This window comes from Lepidochelys kempii, chromosome 5 (genome assembly GCF_965140285.1).
Source record: "Lepidochelys kempii isolate rLepKem1 chromosome 5, rLepKem1.hap1, whole genome shotgun sequence".
NCBI lineage: Eukaryota > Metazoa > Chordata > Testudines > Cheloniidae > Lepidochelys > Lepidochelys kempii.
The window spans coordinates 99,786,019-99,810,690 of record NC_136384.1 but is presented as its reverse complement, the minus strand read 5'-3'; the positions used below and the strand labels follow the sequence as shown (position 1 = coordinate 99,810,690).

General features: G+C 41.2%; 1 protein-coding gene across 2 annotated transcripts in view; it reads left to right on the top strand.

Annotated features, from left to right (window-relative positions):
- The window catches only part of MAMDC2 (MAM domain containing 2), a 100,832-nt gene that overhangs the window by 25,444 nt on the left and 50,716 nt on the right, over window positions 1-24,672 (top strand). For both annotated transcript variants that reach the window (XM_073345169.1, XM_073345170.1), the window contains exons 3-5: window positions 19,527-19,798; window positions 22,724-22,808; window positions 24,089-24,226. In XM_073345169.1, coding sequence (XP_073201270.1) covers window positions 19,527-19,798; window positions 22,724-22,808; window positions 24,089-24,226 — 495 coding nt within the window. The remainder of the gene's footprint in view (window positions 1-19,526; window positions 19,799-22,723; window positions 22,809-24,088; window positions 24,227-24,672) is intronic.

Sequence of the window (24,672 nt, the reverse complement as noted above, 5' to 3'; positions counted from 1 at the left end):
AATCTAGCTCCTACTGAATGATACATCTAACTTACAGAAATAGTAAGTAATAGCAAGGAAATGCATTAGAGTATCTTTTGTTTTAGCGTGTGAATCTTCCCTGTGCTGAGAGGGAAGTTTATCCCCGTTTTTTGTAACTTTAAAGTTTTGCCTAGAGGGGAATCCTCTGTGTTTTGAATCTTATTACCCTGTAAAATTACCTTCCATCCTGATTTTACAGAGGTGTTTCTTCTACCTTTTTTTTCTTTATAATAAAGTTCTGTTTTTTAAAGAATCTGATTGGTTTTTAGTGTCCTAAAAACCAGGGTCTGGTCTGTGCTCACCTGGTTTACCTATTTGGTTGGTAGATTATTCTCAAGCCTCCCCAGCAAAGGGGGTGAAGGAGCTTGGGGGGATATTTTAGGGAAACAGGAACGCCAAGTGGTCCTTTTTCTGAATCTTTGTCTAACTCACTTGGTGGTGGCGGCAGTACCCATCCAAGAACAAGGAAGGATTTGTACCTTGGGGAAGTTTTTAACCTAAGCTGGTAGAAATAAACTTAGGGGGTCTTTCATGCAGGTCCCCACATCTGTTCCCTAGAGTTCATAGTGGGGAGGGAACCTTGACAGCTTCTAAATAAGGAAGCATAATTTATACCCTATTGCCCCATCAAATTCACATAAAATTTTAATGTAAAGATAAGTACAGCCTTCAGTGAGAGCAGATATGCCATAGAAGAAAAAGTAGTGGTTACTTTACTGATGTAAAAGCATGCTCATTTATGACTCCTGGAGGCCCAACAGACAAATTATGGAACTAATCAGCTCTAATGTGAGAGATCACATTTCTGCAGTGCAGAAAGGGTAGTTAGTGTATGTCAGCATGTTACATCAACAGAAGCAAGCTTTTACACAGCGTAGGAGCAGGTGTGTGAATAATGGGGAATGCAGTCAGAAATCCCAGTAGTGAGCATAACCTAAACAATTAGAGATTAATCCATAGGGACTGTGGCTGTCTGCTTCAATTCCTGCACTGGAGGAATTCTTACCTGGCCCAGAAGTGGGGCTTTTAAGTTCCATTTATGCAACTTTGGCCTTTTTACTGAATGTAAAGGGGGCAGTCGGCGGACGCGTCTCTCACCCCGTATATCAATTCTGCTGTATTTCTCCAAAGTTGTCTGAAATGGTGTTCTCACTGTTGTACATATTGTTATAAACACAGTAGTTTCTAGGCAATGTAGTTATATCCAGTCTGTGATGCCAACATAGCAACTAGAACAGAAATCATCTCCCTGACTAACATCTGATATATTCAGACACAGCTCCGAACAAAAACACTTCTTCCCTACCAAGTAACAAAAAGCTGAACACCAGAAGACATGCACTACAATGCATACAGATTCCGGTAGATGCCTTGTCAGTAAAACAGCAAGATAAGCATATAGCCAATGTCATATTTTCAGCTTGTCACAGGTGGGGGCATGTCTGGAGAACTGTTTACTATGGAACTGTCAAAGAGCTAGACACAACCTTTGTGTCATATGAGAGAGTTTTCATGCAGCATTCCATCGCAAAAAAATTAAGCAAAAAAGCCATTAATTTGTTTTTATACCCTTATCCTCCCACGACTGGCTGTAATGTAGGATTTAATATACATTGTCCCCAGCATATTGCTGATATTTGGGTAATATTAGGACACAAAGGAGTAAATACAAACACGTGCTCATATGGGTGAAACTACATTTATCAAATAGAAGATAAAACTGATAGACATTTGGGGTTGGTTTCTCTCTTATTGAGCTGTGCTTGGCACATAGATGAGGGGAGGACAAAATTTTCTGTGGGTAGGTCTACACTTACACACTCATAGCTAGCCCATGTCAGCTGCCTTGGGCTTGGGCTGTTTAATCACTGTGTAGACATTTGGACTCGGGCTAGAGCCTGGGCTCTGGGACCCCAGGATGGGGGAGGGTCGCAGAGCGAGGGTTCCAGCCCAAGCCCGAAAGTCTGTACCACAATTAAACAAACCGGTAGCCTGACCCACATGATGTAGACCTAAAGTCACTGTGATGGCGTATATACCTCCCCCTCCACACACATACACACATGGGATGAAAGGATTAAAGTGGCCTGAGAGACCAATTAACCGACTGGGCTGGAGGGGCATTAGGCATAACTGGTGATCAAACCCAGTTAGGGAGGGGCTGGGCCTTCATAAAGGAAGGATCAAATTGTTGCTAGAGGAAGGGTTAGGGACAAGACCCAGGTGAGAGGTAGTTGGGAGTTTTCCTCCCTTAGGCTGAGGGAAGGATGGGTTCCACTTGTCCTGCCCTCCATCGGGCATTAGGAGTGGAAGACAGGAATATGGATCAGTGCTGGGATGGTTTGAAGCAGGACTAGCCTGCAAAGAAGGCTACTAGCTGAGCCCAGCTGTATTGAAGATTCAGTTGTTTTGCTATTTTCTGTTAGACTTAAGTGAAAGAATTTGAGATCCTGAAGATCTTTGGACCCATGTTACTTGGCATGGCTGGAGGGCCAGGTCATACCAACAGCTGAAATAGGCCAGAAAAGGCCTGGGGGGAAACTGAGGCATATCTGTTGCAATGCCATATACAGCACTGGGATGTAGAGTGACAGACAGCAAGTTTGCCACAGTCACTTTTCTGCTTGTTCTGCCAGGGGTCAACTTATTCTCAACTTGTTCTGTGATGGCATACATGGGTGTCCTTGTGGGTTAAAATAGCTAGAGCACATCTTGCCTATGCTGGAGATTGCAAGTGCAGCCAGCATAGAAACATTCCACCAGCTTTATGCTGTTTCGGGATCTGGTGCCAATTCAATCCCCCTTAGGGCTGCCAGAATGTAAGAGAGGACTGGGCCTTTTTTTTTTTTTTTTTTTTTTTAAAGTTTGTAAGAGGCCTATGAACTCTAGTCCTCTTTTTTAAAGAAGTGATTTTTTAAAAAATCTAACAAGATATGCTAAGTATCCCAGTTTAATCACTTGCTTTGTGTTGCATCTGTGATCTATATGCTATCTATTTTTCTCTGAAAGCCTAGCATGCTATTGGCACTACATAAATAACTAATCAGCCAAGTTGTGGCCTTTAAGTATTTGATAGTGTCTCTTATTCCTTCCTTCACAAAAAAGGCTTATTTTTTAAAAAAATCTGTATTATAAGGAGGACAATTCAGTGAGAATATGAGTTTAGCTATGGTGGTGAAAGGCACTAGGTCTGGAATACTGCAGTACATATTGTCAGCTTGAGTCAGCATCTTGGTAATGTTATGCTCTGGAGGCTTTTAAGACTGGTGTATAGGTCACTGCCTTTTCCCCCCTTTAGATTATAATGGTTGATGATTATGTGCTTCAGTAGTTAAGGTTATGTCCATATTACACACTGAAAACATGTTTTTTGGGGGCTTCCAACAGTCATGAAAACTTGCTTTGATTTTTTTCAAAGATGAAATTTGGCAGGCAACTAGCCCATGATCTGATTTACTTATGGCTTTGTTGTTTCCCACTTCCCCCTCCTCCCTCAATGTAAAAGGGCAAGAACACTGAATCAGTGTTAGGGCTAGAATGCAAACTGACAAAAAACAGAATACTCTGTGTCCAGTCTGACATTCCATTCTAATGCTCTCGGGATCCTCTGATTGGCTTTGCACCCCTTTCTCTTTTTCCAGTTAAACAGCTAGCTGCCAGATTGTTGCTCTATTCTCAGTTGATAACCATTTATGGTGGGCCTGTACAGAATCATTCATGCTGTTTGAGCTCTGTGACGGGTGAAATGGCCACTGGATGCTGTGGTTTCTGCTCCATCCCCAAATAGGCCACTGTAGGAAGGGGGCATTGCACACAAATTGGGGGAAAGGGCAATGAGATCTGTGCTTACATGGATCTAGTGGCAGGAATCCCCTGCATCAGGGCACAGATGGGCTGCTTGCTCTTTCAGTCTGTAGGCTGGAATAGAGATTGTGGAGGAGCTGCATTACAGCTCTGCACCCTAATTTACAGGTTGAGGGGTAGACTACGTGCAGGGGTGTGTGTGTGTAAATTGCATTTTAACTGTAGATTATGGAGATAATCTGAACACACATGGATGTTTGGTATTCAGCTCATTCCACCCATGTGTGTGCGTGTGTTCAGATTATCTCCATATCACCCCAGGCACACGAAACAGCAAGTTTCTTTGAAAAAGAATGCTGTTAATACACTAGAAATTTCTGACATATCAGGCCAATGGGAAGCTGCAGGCAGGTTTTCTTTGCCTATCAAGATGAGTTGACAGCATCGTTAGAAAACTGAAAATCTGTTTCTTGACACAAGAAAGAAAGGAATGAGTCATTGTCAGTGATCCAGTCAGACATGCCAGGACTCCAGCCAGAGTTGTCAAGTGCAGAAGATCATAAACCTGCAAGTCAACATTCTGGTATATTCCTGTCATAAATATAAAGGGAAGGGTAAACCCCTTTGAAATCCCTCCTGGCCAGGGGAAAGCTCCTCTCACCTGTAAAGGGTTAAGAAGCTAAAGGTAACCTCGCTGGCACCTGACCAAAATGACCAATGAGGAGACAAGATGCTTTCAAAAGCTGGGAGGAGGGAGAGAAACAAAGGGTCTGTGTGTCTGTCTATATTCTGTCTTGGCCGGGGATAGACCAGGAACGGAGTCTTAGAACTTTTAGTAAGTAATCTAGCTAGGTACGTGTTAGATTATGATTTCTTTAAATGGCTGAGAAAAGAACTGTGCTGAATAGAATAACTATTTCTGTCTGTGTATCCTTTTTGTAACTTAAGGTTTTGCCTAGAGGGGTTCTCTATGTTTTTGAATCTAATTACCCTGTAAGGTATCTACCATCCTGATTTTACAGGGGGGATTTCTTTGTTTCTATTTACTTCTATTTTTATTAAAAGTCTTCTTGTAAGAAAACTGAATGCTTTTTCATTGTTCTCAGATCCAAGGGTTTGGGTCTGTGGTCACCTATGCAAATTGGTGAGGCTTTTTATCCAACATTTCCCAGGAAAGGGGGGGTGCAAGTGTTGGGAGGATTGTTCATTGTTCTTAAGATCCAAGGGTCTGGGTCTGTAGTCACCTAGGCAAATTGGTGAGGCTTTTTACCAAACCTTGTTCAGGAAGTGGGGTGCAAGGTTTTGGGAAGTATTTTGGGGGGAAAGACGCGTCCAAACAGCTCTTAGATTCATAGATTCATAGATTCATAGATATTTAGGTCAGAAGGGACCATTATGATCATCTAGTCTGACCTCCTGCACAATGCAGGCCACAGAACTTCACCCACCACTCCTAAAAAAGACCTCACACCTATATCTGTACTATTGAAGTCCTCAAATTGTAGTTTGAAGACCTCAAGGAGCAGAGAATCCTCCAGCAAGTGACCCATGCCCCATGCTACAGAGGAAGGCGAAAAACCTCCAGGGCCTTCCAATCTGCCCTGGAGGAAAATTCCTTCCCGACCCCAAATATGGCGATCAGCTAAACCCTGAGCATATGGGCAAGATTCATCAGCCAGATACTACAGAAAATTCTTTCCCGGGTAACTTGGATCTTACCCCATCTAAAAACCCATCACAGGCCATTGGGCCTATTTACCATGAATATTTAATTACCAAAACCATGTTATCCCATCATACCATCTCCTCCATAAACTTATCGAGTTTAATCTTAAAGCAAGATAGATCTTTTGCCCCCACTACTTCCCTCGGAAGGCTATTCCAAAACTTCACTCCTCTGATGGTTAGAAACCTTCGTCTAATTTCTAATCTAAATTTCCTAGTGGCCAGTTTATATCCATTTGTTCTTGTGTCCACATTGGTACTGAGTTTAAATAATTCCTCTCCCTCTCTGGTATTTATCCCTCTGATATATTTATAGAGAGCAATCATATCTCCCCTCAACCTTCTTTTAGTTAGGCTAAACAAGCCAAGCTCCCTGAGTCTCCTTTCATAAGACAAGTTTTCCATTCCTCGGATCATCCTAGTAGCCCTTCTCTGTACCTGTTCCAGTTTGAATTCATCCTTCTTAAACATGGGAGACCAGAACTGCACACAGTATTCCAGGTGAGGTCTCACCAGTGCCTTATATAACGGTACTAAAACCTCCTTATCCCTACTGGAAATACCTCTCCTGATGCATCCCAAGACGACATTAGCTTTTTTCACAGCCATATCACATTGGCAGCTCATAGTCAACCTATGATCAACCAATACTCCAAGGTCCTTTTCCTCCTCCGTTACTTCTAGTTGATGCGTCCCTAGCTTATAACTAAAATTCTTGTTATTAATCCCTAAATGCATGACCTTACACTTCTCACTATTAAATTTCATCCTATTCCTATTACTCCAGTTTACAAGGTCATCCAGATCCTCCTGTAGGGTATCCCTGTCCTTCTCTAAATTAGCAATACCTCCCAGCTTTGTATCATCTGCAAACTTTATTAGCACACTCCCACTTTTTGTGCCCAGGTCAGTAATAAAAAGATTAAATAAGATTGGTCCCAAAACTGATCCTTGAGGAACTCCACTGGTAACCTCCCTCCAACTTGACAGTTCACCTTTCAGTAGGACCCGTTGTAGTCTCCCCTTTAACCAATTCCCTATCCACCTTTCAATTTTCCTATTGATGCCCATCTTATCCAATTTAACTAATAATTCCCCATGTGGCACAGTATCAAACGCCTTACTAAAATCTAAATAAATTAGATCCACTGCGTTTCCTTTATCTAAAAAATCTGTTACTCTCTCAAAGAAGGAAATCAGGTTGGTTTGGCACGATCTACCTTTTGTAAAACCATGTTGTATTTTGTCCCATTTACCATTGACTTCAATGTCCTTAACTACCTTCTCCTTCAAAATTTTTTCCAAGACCTTGCATACTACAGATGTCAAACTAACAGGCCTATAATTACTTGGATCACTTTTTTTCCCTTTCTTAAAAATAGGAACTATGTTAGCAATTCTCCAATCATATGGTACAACCCCTGAATTTACAGATTCATTAAAAATTCTTGCTAATGGGCTTGCAATTTCTTGTGCCAATTCTTTTAATATTCTTGGATGAAGATTATCTGGGCCCCCCGATTTAGCCCCATTAAGCTGTTTGAGTTTCGCTTCTACCTCAGATATGGTGATGTCTACCTCCATATCCTCATTCCCATTTATCATGCTACCATTATCCCTAAGATCCTCTTTAGTCTTATTAAAGACTGAGGCAAAGTATTTGTTTAGATATTGGGCCATGCCTAGATTATCCTTGACCTCCACTCCATCCTCTTCCCCAGTAACCAGTATTAGTTTGGTGGTGGTAGCGGCCAATCCAAGGACAAAGGGTGGAATATTTTGTACCTTGGGGAAGTTTTGACCTAAGCTGGTAAAGATAAGCTTAGGAGGTTTTTCATGCAGGTCCCCACATCTGTACCCTAGAGTTCAGTGTGGGGGAGGAACCTTGACAATTCCATTTTCTATCATAAGGTTATTTAAACCAATCTGCACATTATAGGCCAAAGTTTTTCAGTACTGAGTCCACTGTGTTTGTGAAAGTTGCAAGAATACATAGGATATGTGAGGACTTAGTTTAATACCTGTGCTGTAAAGAAATACTTTGATTCTAAAAGTGATATTATCTTAACTATTGGCCTTATCCTGAATAACTCTTGAAGCACGCATTATTGCAATGGTTTCATAGACAAATATAACTCTTGCCCTAAGGAGTGATTTCAGAATAGAACTTAATGCAGTGTTTTTATTGAAAGACCACACAAAGCTTGACATATACAGCAAAGCTGTTTCTTAAGGTATAATCTTGACATGCATGTGAAACTATAAAAGCATCTTCAGCATCAGTTAAATTTTTGTTTACATTTAAGGGCTAGCATATTAGTAAGTTAATTCACTAAATTTATGTTTGGTCGCTAAAGGAGGATCAGCCTGGCTGTGTCAAGAAGAAGAAAACAAAAGTTTAACAATGTTATGGCCATCCATGATTACAGATTCATGTGTAATGGACAGAATTCACATTCCACCTGCTTTGTAAGATTGCATTAATACCTGTTTCTTTTTCTTCCCCCTGCTCTTCCATGCGAATTTGCCCAAGTAAGGACCTCAGAATTAATTGATAGAGCCCCATGAATATAAATCCTGGGCAACTTTGTCTTCTCAAAATCTGTATTACCTGTTCCACAGAGCGCACCTTGGCAGTTGGGATCCCCCTTCATGGGGTATACCAGGGACAGCCGCTATTGCGGATGTGGGGAAGGCACTGGGGCACAGAGCCTCTTCATAGATGGTTCTACACTCCAGTGGAATGCTAAGGATCCTCCAGGTTTCTGGGTGACCCCTAGTAATCCCACAGCTGCAAATGTGGCTGGAGTTCCTGAAAAATCTAAGGGCTTATTTGAATGGGTCCTAAAGCCAATTTTGGAAAACTGTCTGGGGGATCATGTGAGTTTCTGGAATAAAAAAATCATAGTGACAAACTTGCCATCCTAGCTATTGAATTCCATTTTTATATTTTGCAAGCCATCTCCTTACCAAAACAGAGTGGAGTTAACTTGAAAGAAAGAAGAGTAGGATAAGCTTTGATATCCTGAAATCAAGGGGCCCTGCAGCCATAGGTTTCCCAGGCTCCAGAGGCCAGCTCTGGCTCTAGGTTTGCTAGTTTTATCATTTTCTGCTTAACCATACTCAGCCAGCAGTCTTTACTCCTCTCCTTTAGAAAGAACTGTAAATCACTGACAGGAGTGGGATCAGGACCAAAACCCTGCTGCTCAGTTTCCCCTAGGTCTAATCTACCACTGAGCTAAAGCATGAGTGTGAGCTGTTTAAAGAATATCTTCTTCTTGGAGGAAACAGGTAAGGAGCTGGATCCATTATATTTAAATGATACTGGACTCCTACCCATGGCTGGCTGGGACAATGGAGCAAGCACAGGCCTCTTTGTCAGGCCTGGTGGCATTGCATGGCCAAAGGCTAGCAACCAGTGCCAGAAACAGGTAAGCCAGTAGTCACAGCAATCAGGCTGTTTCTTTTTATTCAGTTTTTGAAGATGGTGGCTTGGCTGATTCATTCCTCTTGGAACTACTCTCAGGAACTTCTTGGTGAATCAGAATGGGGCACACCTTCTGAAGTCACTGGCATCACCGAATGTGGTTTGATTAGGTCAACCTTCTGCAAATGAAGAACTTCCCCATTCCAGTAACTTCAGGCTTGGATATCCATGGATCCAAAAATATACCCAATCAGTCAGCAAATTCATAGGTATTTTGAGACATTTGAGGTCATGGGTCAGTCCACAGGCATTATCTCAACCATCCTAAAAAGTCTTAGCTCAAAAAACAATTAAAAAAAAGAAACAAAGCTAGTAAAATTTTGGAACTGAAATCATGAGAATACATGAATCATACATTCACTCAGACATGCACAAGAAGGGTTGGTTCCTGTTTTATAGACAGATGCTTATAACTCCCCCTTTTTATTTTGATACGCAGAAGGTCAATTTTGAACAGCATATTTTTGAGACACATTCTGGGTAAGATTACACTTTAACTGGGTCAGAGTAAAAAGTCTTTTCCTCCTAAAATCAGTTTTGGGTTTCAGTGTTTATATGCAGCCTCGCTGCCTTTCAGCATTCTTAACTCTAAGTACATGAGTAGTTCCATTGAAGTCAATGGGACAACTCGCTTGTTTAATGTTAGCTACCTGCTTTAAGCACTTTGCTGAACTGGGGCTGAAGTGAGTTGTTTATGTGTAGATATAAGGACAATTTTATTCATGCAAAGCAAGTAAGCTTTTATAGGTAACTATCATTCCTTACATAGTTGAACTTGAAGGGAAGAATTACATAATTGTATGAACTCTGTCTCTGGTACATCAGAAGCAGTTACATACAACAGTGACAGCCTCACACGACACAACAGGTCCTAACTACGCATGTGCCTTGGAAGATGCAGGTAGAGCATATATGTGTTGTAACAAAGCCTAATTTTTAGTGTGTCTCTCTTTTTTTTTTTTTTTAACTCTTTGTAGCTAAAATTAAGAGTACTATGAGTGGTGATGGGGTGGGGGGGGATCAAAGAGACAAACAGCACATTTTATAATCTGGGCTAGTACCCCACTATACAGTCACTAATCTGCTGCCCACCAATCACTGGATCCCATATGTTTCCAAGCCACCTGGGTCTGGGTAGGGTCTTGTCATTGTTCCTATCTCTGGGAGTCTAGGGCACATTCCTACGCTCAGATCTCTTGCTGCTACTCTTTTTTATGAAGTGGAATGGCTCCACCTATCTGCCCTAAACATTGGAAATCGGTGCCTAAGACTTCATGAGTCCCCCTCCCCCAGTTGCTTACACATGTGCCCTCAAAATTCCACCTAGCCTATTGTCACGGTTCCTCCCCCACTCTGAACTCTAGGGTACAGATGTGGGGACCTGCATGAAAAACCTCCTAAGCTTATCTTTACCAGCTTAGGTCAAAACTTCCCCAAGGTACAAAATATTACTCCCGTTATCCTTGGACTGGCCGCTACCACCACCAAACTAATACTGGTTACTGGGGAAGAGCTGTTTGGACGCGTCCTTCCCCCCAAAATACTTCCCAAAACCTTGCACCCCACTTCCTGGACAAGGTTTGGTAAAAAGCCTCACCAATTTGCCTAGGTGACTACAGACCCAGGCCCTTGGATCTTAAGAACAATGAACAATCCTCCCAACACTTGCACCCCCCCTTTCCTGGGAAATGTTGGATAAAAAGCCTCACCAATTTGCATAGGTGACCACAGACCCAAACCCTTGGATCTGAGAACAATGAAAAAGCATTCAGTGTTTTACAAGAAGACTTTTAATAAAAAATAGAAGTAAATAGAAATAAAGAAATCCCCCCTGTAAAATCAGGATGGTAGATACCTTACAGGGTAATTAGATTCAAAAACATAGAGAACCCCTCTAGGCAAAACCTTAAGTTACAAAAAAGATACACAGACAGAAATAGTTATTCTATTCAGCACAATTCTTTTCTCAGCCATTTAAAGAAATCATAATCTAACACATACCTAGCTAGATTACTTACTAAAAGTTCTAAGACTCCATTCCTGTTCTGTCCCTGGCCAAGACGACTACAGACAGACACAGACCCTTTGTTTCTCTCCCTCCTCCCAGCTTTTGAAAGTATCTTGTCTCCTCATTGGTCATTTTGGTCAGGTGCCAGCGAGGTTACCTTTAGCTTCTTAACCCTTTACAGGTGAGAGGAGCTTTCCCCTGGCCAGGAGGGATTTCAAAGGGGTTTACCCTTCCCTTTATATTTATGACACCTCTGTACTCTAGTTCTAGTTTAACCCTTTTGAGGACGGTGTGGCCAGAAAGCAAGGAACCCAAGCTTAGCAAAGGAATTTCTTAACCATAGTCCCTTTACTCTCAAAGCACTCGAGTTAGATTTTTGGAAAACAACAAAATGCTGAGGTATACCATCCTTTGTATCTGATCTCGCCCCTGCCCTTAAGTAGGGTGGCCTTGTCTCTGATCCAGGTGCTCCAACTGAGAAACCACAGATCCCACAATCATGCTCCCCCCACCTGCACCCTACATTTTTTTTCTACACAGGAGCTCATTGTTCGGGGGGGTGGGGGGCAACAGCTGACAGACTATCAAATTTAATGGCCCCAGATTGCAGCTTTGATGGCTTCATGGAGATAGTCCTTCAGTGAGGTATTATGTACCCTTCCTAGGCAGCGACGCTGTCTGGAGTGCAGTTGAGTAGGAGTACCTTGGGCAAGTTTAGATGTGTTCAACACATAATACAAGATGGAGTTCATAATTTCATACAGATATATCCACTCTGTCATGTTGTGCATCTGTGTAAATAAAAGAGGGAAACAATCGATAGAAGTTCAATAGATTAAAGAGAAAAAATTAACATTTCTCCCGGAGGTGTTAGGGCTATTCTGTACTGGTATATGGCAGAACAAACAATTGTTTAGTAAGAACGCCCAGGTCTCCTTCTCCAGAATGTTGATTCTTGTCAAAAACACAATTCAAAGAAGAGGTGGAGTTCAGAACCCAAGAGAACTGGACTGTGAACAAATGAATGCATGGATGTTTCCTTTTTAGCTGCTTTTTTATTTTTAAATATTTTTAAAGCATATAAGATCATGGAAACTTTTCTAAGATGCCAAAGAATAAAGGAAATACTTTATTAAATGATTTCCCTTCCAATTCAAAAACCGCTATCACAGAGGGGTCTCGGAATCTGACCCCCATCCTGCTCAAATGTACTAACAAAAATCACAGGGATGGCTTCTTGAAAGAGCTATTGGAAACAATAAATGGGAAAATTCAGCATATCTGGAGGCTTTTACTGCAGTAGCTAACCGATTTGACAAACAAAATACACATATGAGCAACTTAAAAGGACTTCTGAATGCTTTTTACACCAGGCCCCTGAAGCTGATGCAGCAGTTGGAAAAAAAAACAACAACAAAGGAAAACTTGAGAAGAGAATAAAAGTATATGAGGCTGTTATAAAAGAAAACAAACCCATATGCTTGCATTTGGAACAAACAGAGAATCTGGTATAATCTGTACATGATGTAAGAATCTTGGGACATCTAGAGGGAGAGCAAAGAAAGGTCACAATTGTTGCCAAAAAGTCTACAATTAAGTATCACCAATGAGATCATTGTAGTGGAGCAGATGTTTTAAATCCGAAAACAGCAGCATATACTGAACTTGCCAGATTGTTACAGTTGGGCTGATAGATCAAGGCAAAAAGGCATTACCACCGCTGGTAGTAGCAATGCTTCAAAAGTACCTTGTGCCCACACGCAAAAAGCAGTAAATATATTGCTTAGTAGTAGTAGGGGCACATCTCTTCAGAGGAAGGCCTTTAAACCATTTCTGCCTGCACCACTGCACCCAGGACAGTGACTTACCATTGTGGGCAGGAACTCACGTACACTGCAGTCGGAATGGTGCAGTAGGCGCTTCACCCAAAATGTTTCAGTCACTGAAAGACAATAAACATGGAACCCTAAAAAGTTCTTTCCATAGTCACTTTTAAGGATAAACTGTTTAAGAGACTAAGTCAGTACGAGTGAAAATTAAGGTTCCTGCCACAGTGTTAATTTGACCACTGTGCACATCATGTACATTTTATGGTATAAATGGAACAACCTAAACTCAGTCACAATTTAACAAGAATAGAAAATACTACATATGTGCAATGCAGTCAGATTGCATTGCTGTAGGAACAGTAACGCTATAATTTGTGGACTATTTGGAATGTAGGCTTCACCTTCATTAAGTTAGGGCTAGAGTTTGCCAAAAGGCATGCTTCTGTATATAAAGGGCAGTGCATAGCTGTGCCAAACCTTGAATGGGCATGCTGAGATTGCTATAGTTACAATTTAAATTTGATTCTCTAACCTTGGCATGAAAGTCTGTGCCCATATGAAAATAATGAATAGATGGTTTGCCTTTGAATCTGCTGGATGATTCTCTCTCCACCCTTCCCCCCCTTTTTTTTTAAACTGGATTTGTATGGTATAAAGTAATTCCTTCTCAGAGAAGGTCAATATTAATGCAATGTGCACACAGATATTTTTTCTTCTCCCAGGATAGTCCTTTTGTTTAACTATTGGGCTCTACTTTTGTGCTAATATGCTGAGTCCTTTCATTTTATAAAATGTAAAACTATAGGTAAAGTGTCTTAAAATAACTAACGCTGTTTGGAAAATAAGGTGTTGGTGGGTTGTTTTTTTTTTTTTTTGCTTTGTTTTTGTTCTGCAGAAACTTTTTGTTTTGTTCTACTTTTTGTTGGAAAGTTGAAAACCAAAACACTTTCAATTTTCAGCCAAAAGTATTTGGTTTTCAGGTGTTCAGTTTTCTGGTGGAAAAACTGAAAATATTTGAGGCAGGCAGAGAACTTCGGCAAATTAAACAGTTTTTTTCCTGGCAAAAAAGGTTGGACCAAATAGGGAATCCTGAAGCTGAACACCTCAAGTTTATTCTCCTGAAACTTCTGCTATTTTCAGCCAAAATCGCATGAGAACAGCAAGTAAGATTTCAGTGCTGTTAAATCGAACCTGAACCTGAACCTAAACCAGATCAAAACACTGCCTTCACAGTGCAAACTTAATTGTGCAAAATGATTTCTGCATGGCTTTGGGAAATAGCGTTTGTTAGCTAACCATTGTTGCAGGAAGAGCAAAGCTTAACACATATTATGTAATACGGTGTGGACATCTACAAAAATGGTGTCTACTTTGTTCTTTTATTCTTGGCAATAGAATGGTATGTTAAAAAATAAAACTGGATATTGCTGTCCCAAAGGAGATCTCCATAGAGCAAGTTGTTGCTCCTAGAAACCTTGATGATCCTCTCCTAATTTTTTGTATGGTGGGTACAGAGGAAACAGTCACATGACTTGTAACTTCAAGGCATTTCTTGCAAATCTATGGATTTGGGGGCATAAATTAATGCTTAATAAAATTTTCACTCAGATTTCTCCAGTTCACATTATTAAATAATGTTTCCTCAGGAACTTGCGTTTATAAACATGTTTTCCCTTTTCCCCTCCCCCTTAAAACTGTACTGTTGCTAGGTTGAATGAACAGCTGTACCGGACATAAACTCCTTTGAAGGGTGGAACATATTTGTGGTTACACTTCCAAATGTTTACACCCTGTTACATCTGCAGAATTGGTAATTTTTAGTTCTTACAAATGCTTTGTAATCTTTTTTTTTTTAAATGGCTTGTAGTTTAGTTTGTTAGCCACAGTATCTGGCTTCCTGTCTTTCATGTTACTCATAGAATGTGCAATCAGCATAATTTTCTTACTGTTTTGAGGAACAAATGCTGCAAAAAAACCACTGATATAATCAGTGCTTAGTGATATATTGATGCCCTTCAGATTTTACTATAATAGCACTGAAACACTGAAATTTGCTAAGTAAAGATAAAATCATTGTGATCTAGAAGTGCAGTGTTTGTGTGGGGAAAAAATGGCAAGGTTATAGCCTAATCAATTTAAACTGATGTCGGTCTTTAAGAAACTGATTACTAGAGAAGCAAAGTCAGAGACATACTCACCCATGGGAGTTTAAAGGCCTCGTCTTTCAAACTTTACTGACGTGAGCAGTCCCACTGACATCCGTTGGGTTTGCAGGATTTATTCCTTCAGCCGCAGGTCTAGATTGTCACTGCCCTTGCTTGGACGTGCAGAGGGTAAGACGAACTTACTCCCCTGTTTGACCCTGCTTAGACTGTCTTCCAGCCACAAGTGAAAAAGGGGAATTATTTGCCTCATATTCCCTCCTGCAAGCAAGTGGGTGGGGAGAGGATGGAGAGTTGGAGGAGCCCTGGCTCTGGTACCTCCCACCAACTTTCCAGCCACAGTAGCTGGCTGGGTGGCACAGTTGGGAGTAAACTGCTCCAAGAAAATGGTTGAAGTACCATACTCCCCACCCAGAGCAAGGGGCGAGCAGGGGAGGAATTGTGACTGGGTCATTGTTCTCTGGTCTGTGCCTAGGATGAAGCAGCTACTTAGGGCATATGGTTGTTGCAGTCTGGTCCATGCTGACAACTCTCTGTGATCACTAGTAAATGAAATGTTCTATACTGTGGAAGGGAATGGGATTTTGAGGAATATTTGTATATATGAAATGCTAGAAAATTAAAATTAGGTTCAATGAGAACTCTGCCTTAAAAGTTATCTCCACAAAAAGCCTTTAACAAGAGATCTACCAAGTTCAGCCACTTCCAAAGGTTTCCCCAAACAGGAGAGAACTTCTGGAGGCAACATTTTTCTTCTTTTCTGGCTGGAGGAAGGACAACTCTGCATATGCACACCTCTCTACTTTGGGGAGCTTACTCCCCTCATAAACGCCCCTTAACTTCTCTCCCACCATCGCTCTGGACCAAGTCCTTGTAGTCCTTTCTGCTGGACAGTGTCCTTGTGCTGCAATAGCAGCATATTAGTCAGTGCCACTATTCATTTGTAAGAGGTTTAGAATTTTGTCTCCATCGGAGCTTGATCCTGCAATGTTTAAAATGCTTAAAATTAGGTATGTACTGAAGTGCTTTGCTGGACTGAAGTCAGGGTGCTCAGCATCTTATAGAACCGAGCTTCTCTTAGTCTCCTCACCTCTGCTGCAAAGGGCTTTAGCATATAACAATGAACTGGTCAAATTAATCTGAAAGAGACGACTCAAGAGACAGGCTTTCCAGCTTTGCGATCAAATATGCTGTTCACTTTCCCGGGGAGTCTAGAGCAAATGAGAACAAGTGTATCATGTATTTAAGGAGCAGCATCAAATTTATGTGGCATAAACATCTAGACTGGAGTCACTAGAGGACATTTTAAAACAAATTACCATTTATGAGAGAAAAGTAGACCCTAGTCTACTTATAATTAAGTTTTCAAGTTAGAAAGGCAGTTGAGTCCCATAGCTGGTAATTTGAGGTCTCTATCTGAATGTATTTTTCCCTGTCTTTATACTAATCTATTTTTGAAAAACACAAAATGGTGAGTATTATGGTTTGCAGCCATAAGGAGGTTGTGTTTCCTTTGGGGTTTCTCATAAATTCTAGACTAAAATAGGACTGAAATCTAAACAGCAATTGCAATGTCTGGACTCTGAATTATATGTTTCTTCGTATCCATGTGTTAAAACGGGGCAAAAGTAGGACCATCTTGAAAATCCAATTCCTTGCCTGAGCTGGATATTGCTGGTTAACTCAATACAAAACAAACCCCCTAACAATGTTTCCGCATCATTCTGTTTAGAATTTTTAGAAAAATTGCATGCATTTTCTGAAAGTGGAGCCTACTGATGTCAACTACCACTGTAAATCAGGAGTCACTCCACTGAAATATGTGGAATTACAATGATGTAAATCTAGTGTGAGATCAGAATCAGACCTAAAGTTTTCTCTCTTTGTGCATGTAAAAACAGGTTTTTAAATACATGCAAGCTGATCATTCAAACTAGGTAAAAATCCATAAATACATTTCTGTACCAATTTCTTCCTGCAATTTGAGTGACTGGGAAAACTGTATACTAAAGGAAAACTGTGATTAAAACCATTCACATTTCACAAGCAGGAGTATATTTAATCACTTGCTTGTGTATAAGCAAGAATATCTGTCATAGAACGGATTAGAGGAAGGACAAACCTGTTGGAGATAAGAAGATAATATTTTTCAGAGGGTATATTAATTGTTATAGAATTCCTGTCTTTTTAAAATATCATTTAGATAAACATTTCATAATACCATACTAGATCTTGGTACGAAGAGAGAAAAATAAACCCTCACAAACATACTGTGCGTTACTTGACTTGCACATGCAACTGCATCTTTTATATACGCAGTTACCTGTTTAGCTGCACGCTCTCATATATGGCAAGCACATTTGGTGCCTATTTTTAAATTTTTGGCCCTTGATTTGTTTTTCTTTTACATATTGCTGCATTAGCAAGTCACCCATGATTAACATGCCATAATGCACGTATTCCAAGGCCTAGGGACTAAAAGAGTGTACTGTAGATGTCTATCTTGAAAGGAGAGATCATGGCAAGATGTGAAAATCCATTCCTAAAAAAACAACAAAGATTTTTAATAGGTTGTGCTTTGGATGTGTGAGCAGCAGTCACATATTTGATCAAAATAAATGGCAGTACCGAGGAGCTATTTGAAGGAGGCAAACAGCCAATATTTGTAAGCAACTCTCAAAGAGCTTACAGTGCAAGCATATACATTATGGGCCAGAATTTCTCTTGTCCAGAGTTGCCACTCAGAGCTGCAGAGGGTGTCAGAGAGCTGTCTGGGGGATGCTGTAATGTGCACCAGTGGCAAAAGCGATCAGTGGATTATTTGCTGGCAGAGGATAGCTGGAGCACACCATACTTCAGCCACACTTACTCCCCAACCTCTGCCCCAGTGTGTAGCCTGTGCCAGGGGTTTAGGAATGGGTAAGTTGGGAGCTGTGTATGTCAGCTCTACACCTGCTGGGGTCACAGGACCACCACGTTTCCTTCCCTTTGGGCTACAGGAGTGGAACAAAGAATGTGGAGGGACAGTGAATCAAGCTCTATGTTTCTGGGTTATTTGCTATACAGAGGGCCAAAGCCTTCTGAATGTGAGATGGATTAACTTTTCCACTGTCATTGCAGTCGCGATCTTGGGAATTAGGCTGTGCTCACTCAGGTCCCAGTTTAGCAAAGTACTTAGACATGTGCTTAACTTCAACACTACTCATGTGCTTGAAGTTAAGCACTCCCTTACATACCTTGCTGAATGGGGCCCTGAATTTGTAGCCATATGGAGCCACTGAGCAAAAAACCAGACAGAAGGGAGTGACGGGGCATGTGATACTACTGCAGCTCTGAAGATCCACTCACTCTGACAGAATTTTTCCCAGCCCTGCCCCCAGAGAGTCCTGGCTCCTAGCCTAAGCATTTAGAGTGGGCAATGGGAATAACATTTGGAGGAGAGGGATAGCTCAGTGGTTTGAGCATTGGCCTGCTAAACCCAGGGTTGTGAGTTCAATCCTTGAGGGAGCTATGTAGGGATCTGGGGTGAAAATTGGGGATTGGTCCTGCTTTGAGCAGGGGGTTGGACTAGATGAGGTCCTTTCCAACCCTGATATTCTATGATTTGTCCCTTATGTGTTCCCAGTAGATTGCCTAAGATCATTTTACAGGAGGTCTAGGTGATATGCAAATATAGAAGATGGCATCAGACTGGCCACAGGGTAGTTTTGTGGGGTCTTGTGCTATCTACTAGTTTTGGCCAGATAATATTCCAAACAAACAACAACAACACTTAAGCATGTAGTTAGTTTTAAGTATAAGTCTAGTTCCATTGCCTCTTTGGGGATTACTCATGTGTTTAAAGTTAAGCATGTGCTTTAGTGCTATGATGAATCAGGGCATTTGTACATATTAGTGTATATTTTCAGTAGTAACCTTAGAAAGAACTGCCAACAGCTTATTTCAAGTTCTACTGCAAAACTATGAGAAGTGCTTAGATTTTACTAAGTGTCAGTTAAAATATATTTTTATTTTTAAAAAAGTTGAATTATAAAATGAAGCTAGAGATGTTTCTGTCCAGAAAATAATGGAATATTCCTGTAGGATATCCATTTATTATCTATATAAACAATCACTCCATAAAAGTATAGTTTTAAAGGATAATACTTGAGTAAAATAACTGAAATTTGTTAAAAAAATTAATTCTTCGCACTTATAGCATCTTTCACTTTAGGATCTCAGAGCATTTTACAAACTTTAATTAAGATTCTCAGTACCTGTAAGGTAGATTATATCTTGTCTACAGATGAGTAAATTGGTCAGAGAGATTAAATGTCTTGCACAGTATGTCAGTGGAGGAGCAGAAAACAAAATGTAGGAGTCCTGGCTCAATGTCCTGTTCTAACCTCTACACAACATTTCCTCCCTAAAATGAATACTTTTATATAGTGATGCACAAGTAAAGTGCCTGACATTTATTGTCCTATTTTTGTGTATGTTTGTGTTCCTAGGCCATTACATTTCTGTGGATACTTCCTGGGGAACTCACGATGAGAAAGCAGTACTTACCAGTCCTGAACTACATTCTGAAGAGTGGAGCTGCATCAGGCTTATATATCAGATTGCAACAGCTTCAGAGACGTCATTTGATCCTACCAGGCTAAACCTGTATCTGAGGTTACAAGGAGAAAGCTTTGATCATTTACTATGGTCAGCCAAGGAGCCTTCAGATAGCTGGCTCATAGCCAGTCTTGATTTAAGAAACACCACAAAAAAGTACAAAGTAAGTACAATTGTAGAAGATAGTACTGGATTTACTGTGTACATGCTGGAATGTACTGGCTCTTGTTGAACAGGAGAGATGAGGTGGGTGAGATAATATCTTTTTAACAGACCAACTTCTGTTGGTGGAAGAGACAAGCTTTATTTGTAGTGCAGAGCTCTTCTTCAGGTCTGGAAAAAGTAATCCGTATTCAACAAACTGTCATAGATCTGAAGAAGAGTTCTGAGTAGCTCACAAATTTGTCTCTTTCATGAACAGAAGTCGGTCCACTAAAAGATTAATATTACCTCACTTACCTTGTCTTTCTAATGTCCTGGGACCAACACAGCTACAACAACACTACAGACAACATTGACATTCTTCTTGGCTTTCATTGTTGTTTTCAGTAGGTGGATCTTTGAGTAGTGAGAACACAGAAAGAGAACTCAGTGGAAAATGAAAGCTTTTTCACTGGAACCCAGACTCTCTCTGGTTTTCACACACTTTCCTCTGCTACGTGTTCAAGGACCTGAACATGCAGGCTTAATGTATGCAAAACTCACATTGAATTCAGTGGAAGTTAGGTGCACAAAGGATTTCACATTTAATACATAGTTGCCGAAATGTTGTCAGGGACAATTCTCCAAATAAGCCTGGCATCAAGCTGGGGCTGCCAGAGTGGTCCAATCTGAGCATGCATGGTAACTGGACTGAAAGAGTAGGCATAGAACTGCACGTACATAAACAGATCTCTACTTCACTAAAGGTGGTTTTTTGGTGCAAATAGAACCTCACTTTTTAAGGTCTTTCAGAAAACTCCTATAGAGTGCATGATACTCAGTTTAGGTAACTGCCAGGGAGGAAAGAATTAATCCTTCCTGTAACCTGTTAGCTGCTGGTTCCAGGGCATCTAGGCATTTTAAAACTGATTGATTTGGAGATTGATTCGGGATAGCAATCTATTAATTCTATCCCTAAAATCAAGTAGTTAATGCTGACCTCCATATATCTTCAGTCCCTAAAATCCAAATTAATGCTGCCCCCCACCAAAAAAATAGGTTAATAACCTCCCCAAATTAATCAACTCTTACCCCCACTTGGATTAATCAGCTATGCCCCCAGATCAGTAATTACTTTCCAGTCACCACTCTTCTTTAGAGAGCTGCTTAGCTTTTGTTATTCCCACCCTCACTGGTTCTTGCTTCTGCTCGCCTGCCCTCAAAGGAGAAGAGGGTTCGAGGCTTACAGGGCAGTATTGATACCCAAGCTCTTTTCCATAGAGTATCTGGCAGTAGCTTTCTTCACTTCACAGTCTGGTCTCAAAGCTCCCAGCTCATTGCTAGCTCTTGTACTACCTCACTAGCTGTCTCTAACTCTCACTGAACCCTCTAGAAGCCTTTTTCTCCATGTCCCTGTGACATCACCGCCTCACTGAGTGACTGCATTAGTACCATCCCCAGGTTCCATTTATGTTGACATACACACTTAGAAAACTTCAGCAAGTACCCATGAAAAAAAGTCATTGTCTTGAATGGTGGCAATAGCTACACTAGGCCCATGCTTTTGTTCTTGTCTTTGTCACAGGGCTCATGGGGACAATAAAGAATACCTGGTGATGGAATGATAAGGATGGTCATTCCCCCCTTAATGTCCCCAAACTGTGCATACACACAAGCATAAGAGCCTGAGCTGAGGTGGAAGGGATGTGCTCTGCCCCAGCTGTGGTACTGCAGCTGGGGTAATTCTATATCTGAGCCTATCCCCAGGAAAGAAAATGAGAAATGTTCTATTGATTTTAGTGGGAGCAGGAGCAGGTTCCATGCTTGTGTAAAACATGTTAGGTTAAATTAATCTGTGATGTAATGCTGTTCAAGTCACTGGAGATACCTAAGAGATGAATTTTTCCCAATAGCCTTCAGGAGGAATGGGAGGCACATTGATACATCTATATAGCAGCAGTACTATGCAGAACTCCTAAGTGTTTGCATTGCCAGCATTAGCTGGGGCCCAGGGGCCGGAGTCATGGCCTTATTCCCATTCTGCTCAGACATGTCTCTTTTGGATATGTGCTTCTGGAGCACTTGCAGCCATAGCTGCCTCCAGTGATGAGCTGCCAAAAGCTGAAGAACCGGTTCCTTCACTCGCTCCAGGTCTTTGGCGGCAGGTCTTTCACTCACTCCGGGTCTTCGGTGGCACTGAAGGACCCGCCGCCAAAGACCTGGAGCGAGTGAAGGGCCTGCCGCCGAAGACCCGGAGCGCCGCCGGGTGAGTAAAAATTAAAAAGAGATTCTCAGGGGAGCCTCCCCAGCCAAGAGCTCAGGCAGGCCGGACAGGATGGTCCCGTGGGCCAGATGAGGCCCGCGGGCCAGAGTTTGCCCACCCGTTTAACAACCGGTTCTAAACTGGCTTCAGAATGTAACGATCGGTTCATGCAACCTGGTTTGAACCGGCTCCAGCTCACCACTGGCTGCCTCCCATGCAGGAGTATTAGCGCAGGGGAAGCTGGAGTCAGGATGGGCTGAGTAGGTCCAGGCAGCTACTTAAGGGTAGCCATAATGGTGAAGTTTTGAGAGAGAGGATCTGTGGGTGTTTTATCTCTTTATAGTAAATTAATGTGCATCTGAAGGTGCCATATGAACAACAGAGGGGTCTGAAGTCTGTTATCTGCAAAACAGGTATAACACAGTGGGTAAAATGCAGGCTTCCTCTCACTATCCATCAATGTGCTTTAGCGCTGACTTAGAGGAAAGAGAGCAGTACAGTCTCCATGCCCATTCCATCCTTGGCCTCTCTGTTGCCCAGCAAGGGCACCTCTAGTGATTAAACACAGGACAAGACTGCTACATTTATTTAGCTACTCTAATATCACAATTTTAAAGTTTCGATATTATATACAGTAACAGAAATACTAGCACTCAATTATACTATTGTGTTTATATTTTCCAGATTGTACTGGAAGGTGTACTGGGACAAGATAATTCTGCCAGTATAGCAGTTTTTGAAATTAAAATAACTAATGGATATTGTATTGGTAAGTACCATCCCTCTCCCCATGTGCATAGATGAAAACAAAAAATATTTTTTATTAGAGAATAGTCTAGCATAGTCCATGTAAAAAGTTCACTATATTTAAACTCTGTGTGTGTGTGTGTGTGCGTATACACACACATATATAGGTCTCTATGACAGAGAGAGAGCTTCACTTAAATGTATATATTTCTGGGCTATTTATTGCACATTCAAGATCTACTGTAGGACTCAGAAAACTAGACTGCTGCAAGTACTGGACGTAACAGCTGCAACCCTATGACTAACTGTCCATTCATGCTTCATTATGCAGATGTCCGAGCAGCTCCATAGTTACAGTTGTGTTGATGATTGTACGTAAAGGAGGAATTTTAAGTCCCTTAATTCCCCATGATATTTCCCAGAGATCCCTACCAAAGTAATAAAATTGCAATGAGCAGGAAATATTTAAATTTTTAGGTAAATTTAGTGGTGGATGAATCCGCATTTTTCCATTCTTGTGTGTATATGTTACACACTAAAAGATAACATTTCAAAGTAACGTTTTATTGTGCTCTGAATAACTTACTTACCACAAGCATCACATGCTTGATAATTCACGCATACTTTACTCTTCTTTGGGCAGGCTACTTTTTAAACATGAAGTTTAAAAATAATCATTGCATCTGTTTGGCTCTGCAATGGACATTCAATAGACAGGGGGCCTTTCTGTTTTACCAGCCCTGCTCCAATTACAATAGTCATTGCTATAAATCTCAGCTATCCAGCTATGCTCCCCAGCCTGTCTACCTGCCTGTGACTACAGGGCCCAGCCAGCCCATCACCATAGCTCCCTGCACATACACCCCATTTCACTGAGCCCCATTCCAGCCTCTCTTGGACCCACTGTGGTTCACCAGTGGGAGCTCTGGTCTGACAGACCTGATAAGGGTCAGAAAGTAGTACACTGAGACCCTGTTTTGGCATTTGCAATATTTTAATTGGTGCTAAGTTCCAGCAATTAGTGAGATACTTTAGCAAATGTCAAAAGAACAAGTGGGATTGAACAGGATGTGACACAATAGTTCATAGCACACATCAAGGGTCATTGGCTATGGTAGTGTGGCAGTTTACATTGCTTCCTTTGATGGCTAGCTAGTAAGCCCTGTAGGTGTTTTTTCTTAGATTGCAGAAGGCTAACATGTGGTCTCTACTAAGACAATAAAGTAGATGCTTAGCAATAGCCTTTCTTGGTGCTTCTGTAATGAACATATGTGATCTTCATGATGTTATCTGCAATTGCAGAATGTGACTTTGAAGAAAATCATCTTTGTGGCTTCATGAACCAATGGAACCCCAATGTAAACTGGTTTGTTGGTGGAGGCAACGTTCGAAATTCACAATCCATCTTCCCCAGAGACCATACATTTAACAGTGAATTGGGTAAGCAACAAGTAGATTATCTAAGCTAATAATAATCTGTGCCCACAAAAGCATCTAACTTTTAACTTTTGTATTGTGGTAGCAACTAACCGACCTAACCAGGTCACATGATCGAAAGATAAACTAAGACTTTACTTTTGCTTACCCTGTTGTCAATGAAAAATAAAATAAATGGTTGGCGAATAATATTGTGACATTTATAATGGTGCAAAGGAAGGGCTGCGTTTTAAGAAAAAGTTAGGAGGCCAGGTCCTTGCTACTCATAATTCCTCTTTTTGCTGCTTCTCCTGAGGCGACTTCCTTCAGATCTAGGCTGAGGGGATCAAAGGTGGTGTAAAGGCCAGCTATTCTCCATTCCTTTCCTAGCTAGTGTAAATACCTCAGAGTAGGTGAAACGAATTCTTTCTCAAACTTGCTCTCTTTATATTTCCCCTCATCTACTACTT